Below are 14,681 nucleotides of genomic sequence, written 5' to 3'. Positions count from 1 at the left end.
TTGAAAAATCTAATGTATAACTACTGTACAGTATAATTTTATATTGTTTTGGTTTTCTCAATAAAAGCCTTATGGGGATCGCTAATTAAGTTTTTTTGTAAAGTCACATATGAAACTGACCCGCCCAGCAGCAGAATTAGAATGCTGCAAATGGTTAGTTCAGTTTACTGCAGTACACCATAGAACGCCTGATTCAGTAATCGGCGCATCCCTGGTATGATCTTATCTCCTGCAGACAAGTGATTGATCAGAAACTTTAAATACATAGGAGTTTGGATTAAAGGATTATCAAGGTGACATTGAGATATGCTTTAAAGAGCCATATTGGTTTGGAGGGGTTTTACTCTCAAAGCTATTCAAAGACACATGAGGTATTTTATTTTCACATAGCATAACTGTTGGTATGGGTTGTATACAAAGTGAGGGGATTCAAAGAATATTTAAAGCACATTAACAGTGTTGTTGGTTACCAGTTTTTACCTCTTTTAAAATGTTAGCAGTAATCTTAACAAAGTGTGTGTGAGGGTGTATGTGTGTGTGTGATAATGTAATTGGATCAAAATGCATTTGCCCCTTATTCAATTAGTGTTTTGCAGCTGAATGTTCATTAATTGGACCCTTGGTGACTTTTATCAGGTTACAAAATGTATAATTTGCAGCATCTATCATGGCTGGGTGATTGGCAGAACAAAGCCCCATACGCACACATAGCTGACCTTAATCATTAAGCAACGCAGGCAGTGATGACTTAGGTAGTCTAATAAAATAACTTATCAGCCATATACATACGTATGAACAAAACTGATACCAGGATTAAGATTTTTTTTTTTCCAGTTTAGGGGTCTGCTGCCATGGTAACATAGCATGAATATATATATATATATATATATATATATATATATATATATATATATATATATATACACACATATACATATATATATATATATATATATATATATATATATATATATATATATATATATATATATATATATATATATATATATTTGCATTTCAGTTCGTGGTTGTTACTCAGTTGGCCTCTATACCCCTAACAAAATAACTTTTGTAATGATTAAAATGACTTGTTCTTTATCAGTATACTTGGTCTTTTCGAAGACCCCAGACTTCAAATTGCATGGAACTATTGTGTGATATGTAAAGCAAATATGTGCAGTTTGACATTTAAGTTGTTAGCTTTTTGTAGGCAATAATAAATCTATTTATGCTATATATTTGCAAGCTTCCATTAAAAAGCAGTGTGCAATATTAACAAGCAGGCAGAGCTATAAACATGTTTGCTGTGAGGTTGGACAAATAGGGCATTTTTATATGAAAGGAAATGTATATTTTCCTACAGCTAGCTTCAGTTGTATTCATTACCCCCTTGCTGACACATTAAACTGTTATGCACTCTTTGAGCAATGATGCTTCGTCGTATGCTGATTATTAGCATCAGAGAGAAATCTATTGGTGGTGGTAAATTTTATTGTTAGAGTCACACAAAGCACTGATGAAAGCTATTACGGGATAAATGATCTTGCCTTCACTGAATGAAAAGTGGCTTCATTTTTTTTTTTTTTTTTTTTTTGTTTATGCTGTTTTCTGGGCCTGCTGGGATTTAAAATAGAATCTAAAGCAAATTAATTTTTTACATCACCTGCATGAGAATGTATGAAAAATGTCTTAAGAGTACTGTCTTAAGAGCCCTGCCACTAGCAACCCATCATACGTGGTGAGTTACCTCCATCCTGCCTGGTACAGAGTGGCATACTGTACCTCTAATTATTAAAATATAAGCAATGCTGTAGTAACCTATTTTGAGTTGTGTATTTTAGAAGTAATTAGTACTTTTCTCTGTGAATGTATTACATTGTCTAGTTATACAAAACTGTTTAACAATGTCAGTATGTGTGCAATGCCCTTCGCTAACATGACAAGACAGCTATTTCAGGCAACAGTGAACTCACATTATGGAATATAGCAGTGGGACATTGACTCCTAAGTGCAGATGTGCAGGTAGTGAAGTGTCAACATATCCCAACAATCTGCAGGTGTTTATCAATGGCCAGCGATTTGGGGTCCTGTAAACATAAATAGTAGCTTTGCTCTTGACGGCAACAAGCTCTAGTATCAGCATTTTTACATCATGCATATTTGCATGCAGATATCGTCCCTGTAGGATTATGCCATCTGTCCTTAATAGAGGTGTGTGTATCAGAAAGAAAGCTACTGTTCTCAATATCAGGGGCAATTTTGTTCGACAGTTTTTAGAACAGTCTTTCAGAAATCACATGACCAGCACATACTTTATCAAATAAAATTCCCTGCAGTCAAGATTTACAAACAGATGAAAACCAAGTGAGGCTTCTGTGCTCAGGAATATTGCCTTCTTTCAGCTGACAACCTGAGAGATCAAGGGAGAATCCTGCATGCGTCACTTGGTTGGTTCAAGACCCTGTAGAGTGCAACCACTCACATGTTGCTCTAGTGTAGGGCTCTTCAACTGGTTTAAAGGGGCCAGATTGGAAAAAAAAAGTTAGGAGTTGGCGGGCCGTAAGTATTTTACTCTGCACATTTTTAAGCACTATAATAAATAGTATATAACGTAATGTTTGTATATTGAACAAGATTTACACATTTTACCATATGAATAGTACTTTAATAATAGAACACTGTGAACATTTAACGTATCAGTGTCATTACAAACATTTAAAATGTATGTGACATATTAATAACATAACCGTTGTACTATAATATACAGTCTGAGAGTGAGAACTGTGCAACAGTGTATTTGTGCCACTTAAAACAAGTAAACTTGTGCCTCTGTTTCTATTCCATCTCGGACACAAAAATGAAAACTTGAATATGTTAAAAACAGAGATTAGTCCCATGCAAAGGGATATACCAGTAATGATGTTTCCACGTTTTATTTAATTTCCCAAATAATGACATTTGATGTTTCTGACCAAACTGTTGATCTCTTTTCTATGATATACATTTTAATGAATCTCAAAAAACAAGCGAAGACTGCAAGATCTCACAAGAGCTGCACAAGCACGTTGGTTGGAAGAGATCAGCGTCTCTTTTGAGTTCCTAACTGCTGTCCTCTGGATAAGGATTTCCTAAAGCTCCGTGTTTGCTTTCAAAATGCCTTTTCACATTGTATTCCTTAACTACTGACACACATTCATTGCACAATAAGCACACTGGCTTTGCGTTCGGTACAGTTGGTAAAATAAATAAGTATTTATTAATCCACTCATTTTTGAATCTACACTTTAGACCATTGTTTCCTCTTTTTACTAGCTAGAGTAGAGAGAGCCATGTTTATATCTCTTTTTTAAAAAAAAAAGGCTTTTAAAAACTTTTAATAGCAACAAGAGTAAAATGAAATAAAATTGGCAACAGAGTACACAAAGCAGAGCTCAATGGAACTGGCTTGCGTGAATCGTGCTCAGTGGCTACAGAATGAATAGGGGTGGTGTGATGCGCGCACTGCTTACAAAAATCAAACACCTCTTAATCGCAAATTGATTTACGATGTTACTATTTTTTGTTATCTTTTTTTTTTCTTTTCCATGTTTATTTTAGTTAGTTGTTAATACTTTTTGCAAACCTGTGTGCGTGCCACTTGATTGTCCCTTGCAGGCTAGACATGGCCCGGGGGCCATCAGTTGAAGAGCCTTGCTCTGGTGGAACATCACTTTAGCACATTGGCCTGTGTCAGAATGCTACCTGCTGGAGCAGAGTACAGTAGATACATAGGAAGCCCCCAAAAGCTAATTCGCTGCACCACTTCTAGGCTGCACCACCTCTAGCCTGCACCGGGATTGCTGCAGAACCAACTACTTGCAATGGACCTTCCCATTAAGCACTGGTCTATACTGTAATGGAACTAGGTTTTTGACTGTGATTAATGAACTAGAAGTGCAGAAATACTAAAGCAATATTAACTTAGCAATACCCACTGCCCAGTTTGTGTACTTATTTTAACTGGTCACTCTGTTGAAGTAAAAATGAAAGGACAACATGAAATATGCAGAAACAGGGTTGTTAGTGTTCCACATTTTTTTTTTCTTTACTATTAGATTTATAGTGACTGTCTCCCAAGTAGGGGTATTAAATTATTCACTTTACCCACATTGCACATATCCAGTACTTAAGAAAGTTCTGTAATATGGATATTTTTGTATTGTCTTACATTGTGCAGGGCAATAAATATTCTCTTTTCCCAGTATAACAGGCAAGAAATACACCCATTCAATGTGCTTTGAATAACATTTTTAATATAGAAGTTTTATACACTCAGCTGAGCAAAATCATGCAGTAAACAAATATTCCCAGTACAGGACTTTCATCTCATCTTTAAAATAAAAACAATAAAAAAAGAAGAAACATTTACAAACTCAAACTGGTGTAAATTGCTTATGGGACAGGGATAGAGCAAGCACCAGTGCAATCTGTTCTTGTGAACAAACATGACAAACAAATCCATCATTATGTGTACCCAGTCTTACAGATAGTAGTGGAAGAACCATTTTATTAAATTGTATAACAGTGCCATAGCCTTTTTTGCTTATTCTGGAATAGTCATTTTTACTTTTGTCGTCACTTATAAATGTTCACACATCATTATTGTAGTTCTGATTTGTTTTAAGCATTTTGCAAAGCTTGCATTTTAGAATCACTGTATTGGAAATGCTGATGTTTTTTGTTACAGCAAAAACGGAAAGTTTTAATGTTGATCAATTACTATCTTTGAATTTGTGTGGGTAGTCTTTATTCCTGTATAGATGTTATACTCAACTTGAGGTTATAAAATAAATATGCAAAACGTTTTTCCAGTGAGATAAATGTATTTATTTTGTAACACAACACATAGTTCATTTAAATTCAGAGACATATTAAGTACACATCATAAAATGCTATTTTAGGTCTTTAGAAATAAAAATTCCATAGCCTTGGGGCATGTAGCAAATAGGCAGATCAAGGCTTTAAGCCAACTAAGTGAGAAAACCGGTATTGTTGGACAACTGAGAGCGACATGGAGTGTGAGCAGAATTTCAAAATAACCAATTGCTTAGTTGAAACAGGGATTTTATGACTAGATTTAATTTTAGGGGAAAAACACAACCATTAGAAAACACATAATCCTCCTGTAACTGGACTGTGAGTAGGAGTCACACAAACACAGGATTAAATTGCTGTATAGCGTTGCATCCTCTTGTTTCTAAATAAATTCCTCCCTGACCTGAATTACTGACTGGTCCAGGTGCTTTTACATATGTGGATGTGGCCAGGTTAAACTGGCAGTCAATTCCCCAATTTAACCTGACCTAATTCACATCTGGATTTCTTCATTTTAACTCCATCTCTGCCAAACTTGTTAATGTGCACCCCTTCAAAATATATCAGAACCTACTTCAATTTGGAAAAGGTTAAGTGCAACATCACTTCTCTTCTGTTAAATTCTAAATTAAAACAGTGTGAACAATATGGTGACATGGGGATCATCGCAATGTGTGTGAATATGAAGAGTATCTCTGATAAAGTATATTACCAGCATATTATCAGTTATAAGACAAGCACCATGCAGGTAGGGGATTGGCAGGAGTTAATTTAATATATAGATCAATTTGTTCATTTAAAAAAAAAAAACAGGCCAATGGTGGCAGCCTTAGATTAAACCGTCATTTAATCAGAACATGGATGAGCCCGGTTTAATTTCCGACAAATTAAGTATCTCCATTTTAAATACCTTCCAATTTCCTGACACAACTAATGAAATAATTCAACTAGAAATTGAGGCACAAATGTAATGCATAATAAACAAGGATTAGACTTAGTCATCTTTTGCCAAGTACAGCCTTAGAAATGTAGCAACCTGGTGAATATTATATGGAGCCAACACAAGACCTTTAAAAGATTTAAACCTCCTGCTGTCTTATCCGGTGCTGATCTTGCAGTAATGGAAGGGCATAGCTTGAGACTCACACAGGAGGAGAAAGACAGCGATAATATCAAATGTACAGCTTTCTAGTCAGAGCTATCAGTGCAACATGGAGAGTGATATAGAGCCTCCGGATGGAATATATAAAGAATGTTACCCTCCCTGTCGTGTGTAGGACTGTGGCAAAGTGGCTGGTGATTGTGAACAGGTGTAGAGGTGATGCAGTGCAGGAGTAATCACAGACAATGTTAATCCATTTGGAAAGGGTTTTATTGTAATCCGGGTCTGGTGGCCAAAAAGAAAACGCTCCGGCAATACACAACAATGTGTAATGTGCGGAGCCAAATAAACAGGTTATTGTTATCCTCCCCACTATACTAAAATGTAGTCACCAATCCGGGGGGGTGTGTTAGTGCTCGTGATGGGTGATAACAGGCTATTTGGTGACAGTTCGTGAAATGTAGTTCCGGCTTGTGCTGGCCCAAAAGCGACAGCTCCGGAACGTGTTTAGCCGTCTGGTGATTCAGCAAACAAGACAATTACTAACATACAAAAACAAACAAACACTCATGAATATTCTTTTGACAATAATGGTTCTCCGGCAGTTACTACTGCGGCTCTCTCAGTCCTTCCAGGTATATGCACACAACCCAAGCAAAGGAAAAGATTACTGATTCTCCGGCCCCTTTATGCTATTACGCATGACCCCTTGGCAAACGATTGCAGCTGCTTTGATTGCTTGCAGCTGTTACCTCGTTTACCCTCCAGGTCAATACGTTCCTGCAATGGAGTCTCGCCTTCATCCAGGCTGACCGACTTTCTGACCCTGGAAATGAAGCCCATTTCAGGACTTTCCCTTTTGCTATTTTGTGCCCTCACAGGTTGGGAGGGAAATTTCCAATCAGCAAATTACTGTATATGAAAAAGACCATGAGATAAATAATATGTTTCTACTATTCTAGAAGACTTCAAGTTTAAAAACTACTTGTATGCTCTGGCTTATAAGACATCAGCCTATTTCAAACAAGGGTGTGTTTTTATGTAAGGATTTTGCCTCTTCCCTGGCTGATTTTAACAACTTAGAAATATGAACAATTAAAAGTTCATATAATTGTTGTAGGCTTAGAGCAGCAAATGTTAACTATTAAGCAGTCAAATAAGTGAACTGTCTTTGCACATAACATATGTGCTCTGAATTACTGTAATTATGGTAACCAGAGTAAGCGTTTGACACTTTAATAATATTTGTCTGTTCCATATTTAATACTGAAATTGTGTTTCAGGAACACTCTTGTAGTAATGCAACATCAAACGTCCATAAAGATCTGCCACACAATGGTTTGCATGCAATCGCCTTTGCTCACCCTACTGGTACAGTAGTGGTTGTTGACAGTGGGGTTCTAGATAGTGGTTTTGGCTTATGTGCAGTAACTGTCTTAAGGCTTAAACAAATATATTATCTACGTCTGCAGTTTGGATCTGAAATCAGTACCAAGAAGAATTTAGCTTACTGCAAGCTTTCTTGCTGTTTTTATGGGCTTTGGGTTTCAGGGTTTGTTGTAGCACTAGGTAGGTAGCACTAAGGGCATACAGTACCATCACAGAATATAATTCACAGCCTTACGTTTTTATGAGTCTCTGCTTGTTATAGTAGGTTGCACATTATATACTGTGTGTGCAGTATAGTTGGGTTATAATATTTTATCTAGCATATTATTATTGGTCTTTTTTTTATTTTTATACAGGTAATATTCAAGAGGTGCGCGTTATGCAAGAGATGTAATTCAAGGCATGTGGAACTTGTTATGTAAAATTACAGTAAGTTCTGGGAAGGTTTAAACAAAAGAAGAACAAAGAAAACTGCCTACCTTATTTAAATTCAAAGTGAGCACAGGTAGAAAAACTGGAACCGGGTACCCATCGTGAAAAATACCCGGATACTCTGATCTTTTTTGGGTAATAAAAACAAATAAAAAACATGAATGTTTTAAGTACTTGATACATATTTAAATACTAAATAGTACACATACATTTAGTCCCTTCACATTTGTAGACTTGTGTAGCCTTTTTGTAAGTACTGGAACACCATAATAATAATAATAATAATAATAAATCTCAGTTTGAATACAGTTATTAATGTTAAGGAGCATTGTATGGAATTTCTTTACCAAAGCAGGAGAAAATGGAATTTGCAAACTCTACCAGGAAATATTTCATTTCAAAGGAGGAAGCGCTAGCACACTTACTTAATGTGCTCCTCAATTTATTTATTTTAACCCAAAACAGAATAGGTGAGTAATGTTTTTCTCATACTGGTTTCATTTCGTACTTTGCACCTCACGCATTTTGGAGTGTGTTTGCTTTTTCTTTGTTAGTCTACTTCATTAAAAAAATAAATAAATAAATAAATAAATAAAAATTATATATATATATATATATATATATATATATATATATATATATATATATATATATATATATATATATATATTTTCAGTCTGTTTTCTGGGGTACACTGCTCACAATACTTTATTTATTTAAATAAAGGTTTCTCATTTTATCTTTTTGGTAAGAACCTATATCTGTGCAGTAACTGTAGATAAAGCCTTCTGTATTGGAATTATTAATGGATCACAGTTCACTGGCATAAACCAACGTGAAGTTATGTTGTTTTCTTTCTGATTTAGTTCCTGAGAAGAATAGTTGCCACAGTTATTATTTCTGAGGTGTATTTGCCGCTGTGCATTATTGTTTTTTTTTGTAAAACCTTGATTGCCTGTCAGTTAAGAAAAGGCTTAATGCAAAACTATTTTTATTACGCTGGCCAAAGACTCACGCTTACAACTGCACTGTCGTATTTTCTACATTTTCTTTAAATTCTCAAATTAATAATAACAAAAAAGAGTGTAATACACTTGACACATGGGCTCTGTTGCATCTTTGTGCTATATCTGGAATGTATGTTTCTGTTTGTATCATAGAGAATATTAGTGCTACTGTGCTGTTGGTATCTCTAGAGCAAGCACATCCTTTAAATGATATATAGTTAGTATCTGTGGCACTTTATTTATTATTCTTCACTCATATGCATCTTTTGGCAGCTGGGATTTGTTGCAATACATATTCTTAGTTCATCTTGATATATTCTCTGTGTAATGGGAATTGTACATCATTCGAGGATATGTGTGCACCATTATGCCTCAGTTTATCTTGTGCTCATGCATTGTTACTCATGTCACACATACATTCGTAATGTTAATTTTTAACCATAGAGCATGCTCATTATCGTAAAATGTGATGCCTTTAGTGTGTAGTAGTGATCCATTAAAATGTATGAGTTTGTTGAAAACTGGTCAAACTGTGAAATGAGAATAGCAGATAACAACACAATGCAGTCATTTCAATTTGCATACATACAATATTCAGTTCATTGAAATTACATGCACATTTATATACAAATAAACTGCACGTTTGTGTATTTCAATGAGGTGAAAATAAAAATAACTCCAACAACAATGTCTCAGGTCTGATTCTCATGGCGCAGCAATGTGGGAAATATACAGATCCAAAATACTGCAGCTAAGTGACAGATCACTTATAAGGGATGCAATGAAAACCCTTTTTTTGTACCAACATATTGCCATTATCTATTATGCTATTATAAAACTTGTAACCTGTGTGAGTGTGTTACAAGAGTTTTACAGACTTTATTACAGACAGAATGAAGCCCACCCCTGCCAACCAGCACCAAAACACACAACGGCAACACTTTATTTACAGGTATTGCTCTGTATATATAAACTAAGCCCTTAATGATAAAGCCACAGTTTTAGGACACATTATACTGCCGTACTAAATTGCTTATAAGCACCACTTTAATTGTCTTAAAAAGGTGCACCTTAAAAACAAGAATCTGTGATCCACAAATTATATATAGTTACCTTATTTTTCAGATTATCAGTGAGAACTATTTTTTCTACTTTCATTTCTACTTCATTTGAAATGAAGTCTGCTGTTGATATGCCTTTACAAGTAACAGATTATGCATACTAAATCAAAGAATAGTCATTTTCACCTCACTGCCCAGCTTCATTTATGAAATACTCAGTGATATTGACTACACAGAAAAGTGGGCCTATAAAAGAAGCGCATGGTTGGTCTCTGTGTAACTGCCACAAACTCAATTTCAGACTGAAGTGAGACAACTTCTTTCTTTGTATGAACTTTTAGATAAAAAGGTTCAAGAAACCATAGTAATTTCTAATTTACAAACGGTGATTGCTTTTAGATTAGTTCTGGGAACACTTGAGTAAATTTAGACAGGCTTTAGAAAAGTTTAGCCAATTGTGGTTTTGGTAAAATAATCCAGGAACAATTTTTTAAAAAAATACAACTGCACCATGGCTTGACCTTGTAGAACAATGATTTAGCAGGAAGAAGACATAACGCAACAACCCCATTGCTCTTCTTTATTGAAAAATCCATTGTATTTATTTTATTCTTGGCCTATTTCACTACCAGAAATTCGGTAATGAACCATGTTCACAGTTCTACTTCTGACTATATTAGTAACATGGCAGTGTTCTGTGATGCACTGCATTTACGAGTCTGACCCCTGTCGATAAGATGCATTAAAAGCTGTACAACTGTATAACCATGGCACACATTTTAGGAGAAATACTGTAACCTCTATTTAAAGTTTCACAACAGCCTTCTTAAACCACATAATTCAAAGCGCGCACAGTGAGGTCTTGTACCTGATTCAGTTTTTTATGGTTTTGTTTGAACATTTTCATATTTTCTCTCATCTTCATATTTTCTCACATCCAGAATCCTGTGCTCAGAACAACAAAGTCTGTCATGGCACTTTTGCATATTGGTTAAGACACTGGCTTGCAGTGTGCATGGTCGCTGGTTTGTGCCCAGTTTTGCGCTGTTAAATTGGTGCTGTGACTCGGATCTCATAGATTGGCTGCAGCGATCACCAAGGTTAAAGGAGGAGTCCGTGTTAAACAGGTGTGGTGTGATATAGTACCGCTCCGGATTGTGACCCCTGATGGTGAGATGAGATTAAAATCTCTATAACCACAAATGCAGACGAGTCTGGATGCTGTGCATAGTCATTAAGACGCTTGCTTGTGGTCAGCACGGTCACCAGCTTGTGCTCAGCCTCCACTGTATTACACCAGGATTGCTGTACTTCTAGATCACAAACCCCACAACTCCATGGCACATCGACCATAGTTCTTCAGCAGACTCAGCTGTGTTCTGTGGGTGATCAGACATTTTCATCTTCTGCTCCTTAGCTTTGAAACAACATTAAATACCATTAGTTTTGTATTGTATTGTTTATGTGTATACTGTAGACCTGAGTGACTCACTGATTTCATGAATACTTTTACAGGACTCATGTATTCCTGGATCTTCAATGAACACCCAGCATTCGTGCAGCAAGACACTCGCCGCTTTGTTTCACAGGAGACTGGAAATATGTACATAGCTAAAGTGGATCCTGCAGATGTGGGTAATTACACCTGTGTGGTAACAAACACAGTTACGAATAGCAGAGTGCAAGGCCCAACTACCCCTCTTGTGCTGCGCACTGATGGTAAGTGTCTTTGTGCTTATAACCAAAATGAATTAGCCTCCTTAAAATACCTCCCATAGACTGGAGACTGTTCATTTAGAAAACATTTTAGAATCTAAAATGCCTCCTGTTGGCTCTATAGACAGAAAACATGCCCCAGTGGTGCTCATGTGTTTTTCTTTTTTCAATTAAACTGTATAGAAATAACCATATTGGAAAGTGTGTTGACTGCTGTATTGAATATTAGATCAAGATGTAAAAATGATAGATACACCCATTAAGGTAGTGCTTGCACATGTGATATCAAGCACATCTCAGATGCTTTGTTGTTTTGTAGTTTGCGTTTTGGGCTGACAGATAACCCTTAACTATATTGTTAATGTTTTATATAAAAAAGAGATAAGAAGTAGTAAGTAGGTGGTGTATGGAATTAATAGAAAAGTAAAAGCTGAGGTTGAATGTGTTTGAAGGTGTTCCAATGTTAATATCAAAAGTGAAGTTGTACATTAAGTACTGTTTTATCTAACTGAAGTCCTTGCATGTTACAATTGAAGGCTGAAAAGTACTTTCAAAAGGGTTAAATATTCCTGCTCTTTGAGCAGTACAGTGAAACTTGAAATTCTGTTTAATGAATCTACTTTATACCAGTTCATCACCAATCATGATGCCTAACTGCATTTTTTCACATAGTCTTAGTGAATACTTCTGATTTGGTTCCATTTGTAATCAGGAAATCAAGCCCGCTCCCTTCCCCTGCTATTTATAGAAGCTGTATTTTTCTCTCTTGCAGCAGAGGTCTGGATGTGGAGAGCTAATTCAGATTGTTATCGGAATTGTCTGATACAACAGGGAAGCAGCCGTCCACATCAGCAGTTGTAAATAAGATTGTTGTGAATGGGCAAATTAGCATCTCAGACAATGACCTGCTGGTTACAGTATATCTGATTGTGCCTCTCAGATGCCCATCACTCTGACTGACAAGCGTAGCAAACAGATATATCTATTATATAACTGGATCTGTCCCTTCCACATTTGAAAAAACTGTCAAAATACTTTTACAAAATGTAAAATGTATTTCATATTCTTCTATTTTTTATGTCTCTATCTGTTCCTAATGGTGATCTAAGGGTTAACATTTCACAGGATTTTATATAATTACTGAAGAGCTTGTTTTCCCATTTTCTTGACAAAGCCGTCTTATCTGAATATGATAGCTGTAGCTGCTAATGACATCATATACATTTTATTCCACAAGCTCTGAATCGCATACATAGCATCTGCAATCCTTATATATAATAGCAATTGTAATAAGAAAAAGAAGAGTAGCAACTAACAATTAGATATACCTAGACAGGTGACCTTTATATTAAAAGATTTCAGCATAATATGCTTCACAACATGCGTAGCTAGGCACAGTAACTAGGCTTTCTCAGTTTCTTAATTCCCACATACCGGAAAGAATATTAACCTTTGCATGCGATAGCAGTCATCAAAGATGAAACGACCCTTACCATACTGCTGCACGATTATATTTGTGGCTGAACCTAGGTAGAAAACATACAGGATTAGCTTTTATAATCATTAATTCTGGGACAAACATGTTTGAGTATTCTTTCTAAACACCCAACGTGCAATTCACGTTCATGCAGTTTTCTCTTACCCTTATCTGGGATATAAAGATAAGGAGATTTCACAGCCATTTGTCCAATACGTTTCGGTTACCTGGATTCAGATAAGCTGTAGTCTTATATATGTAGTACACTATTCACTGAACAATATTTTAAAGAGCATTTTTCGTTATCAGCTTTTGTTGCTACAGAAATGTGCAGTGTCTGTTTCATTGATGTTTAATGCTTTCAGAAAATACAGAAGCTACTGTAAAACACGTGAAACTCAACACAAGATACTTAAAGATAAACAATATACATTCTTAAAGATAATGTGCTTAATGATAAAGATATACATTATATTTCCCTGCAGGGTTAATACTGTTGAAAAGTCTAGCTTATCTGGGTATATGGGTATATTCATGAACTGTATATGATATGCATTTTACAGATATATGCCTATATATTGCTTTTCCATGTCACCTTTTTACCAACTGAATAAACTAATATAGGATGAAAATATTCCAGATGTTTGAAGATGCATGTAATACAACATTATAGTATGTTAGTTTGCTATGATAGCCTTATGTAATGAAATTGATTGTTGCAATATTTCTTGCCTTTTATGCAACTTTTTTTTTTTTTTTTAACTCAACAGGGGTGATGGGGGAATATGAGCCAAAGATAGAAGTTCACTTTCCAGAGATTGTTCCTGTGGCCAAAGGTTCGACAGTGAAACTGGAGTGTTTTGCTCTGGGAAAGTAAGTGCAGTAACCTAATACACGTGTACAGTAAGTACTGGTGGGTGTATCCAAATCTTTAGAACAAAGTGAACGTCTTTCTGGGTTCAGGTACATGATGATTGTGCTGTACTGTATTTTATTAATGTGTAGCGTATGTTGACAAACAAGACGCCCATGAAAATGTGCATTAGTCTATTGTTTGCCTGTGTTAATATTAATAAAGGAAATAAAAAATAAGGTTTTACTGATTTATTAAATGCAGATTTTAGCCAGAAGAATCACTTGAAATGTTGCCATTGAAAACTATTCATAGGCTCTAGTTCTTGTCCTTTATTCCTTTTGTTTTACTGCATCAGCCCAGTCCCCACCATCAGCTGGAGGAGAGCTGATGGAATCCCCTTCTCAAGAAAGGTGGAACCAAACAAATCCAGTGGGGTCCTTGAAATCCCATATTTCCAGCAGGATGATGCAGGTTCATATGAATGCATTGCTGAAAACTCAAGAGGAAAGAATGTTGCAAAAGGAAGACTGACTTTCTTCGGTAGGTCTAATCCAATGCAAAAGTGAATTTGGGTACTTGGCACATGGTATAACGGCAATATGAATTTGCGGCTATTATTTTAATGTGTGACCAATATGATAATAACTTTTTTGTGTGCAATGCAACAGATTTTATCGCGTGAGACTGGGCTTGCCTAAACCTTATGTCCATAATTTGCAACTTTCTAGTAAGTATGCAGAAACAAATAAAAACCAATCATAATACATGCATACAGGTTGTGTTGTTT

At 35.7% G+C, this 14,681-nt stretch overlaps 1 protein-coding gene across 2 annotated transcripts in view; it reads left to right on the top strand.

The window, feature by feature from the left end:
• The window catches only part of LOC121328292 (contactin-4-like), a 99,706-nt gene that overhangs the window by 33,563 nt on the left and 51,462 nt on the right, over positions 1 to 14,681 (top strand). For both annotated transcript variants that reach the window (XM_041272889.1, XM_041272891.1), the window contains exons 4-6: positions 11,361 to 11,564; positions 13,809 to 13,911; positions 14,250 to 14,434. In XM_041272889.1, the coding sequence (XP_041128823.1) occupies positions 11,361 to 11,564; positions 13,809 to 13,911; positions 14,250 to 14,434 (492 nt within the window). The remainder of the gene's footprint in view (positions 1 to 11,360; positions 11,565 to 13,808; positions 13,912 to 14,249; positions 14,435 to 14,681) is intronic.

Source organism: Polyodon spathula, chromosome 16 (assembly GCF_017654505.1).
Source record: "Polyodon spathula isolate WHYD16114869_AA chromosome 16, ASM1765450v1, whole genome shotgun sequence".
NCBI classification, from domain to species: domain Eukaryota; kingdom Metazoa; phylum Chordata; class Actinopteri; order Acipenseriformes; family Polyodontidae; genus Polyodon; species Polyodon spathula.
This window is presented reverse-complemented; position numbering and strand designations above follow the sequence as displayed.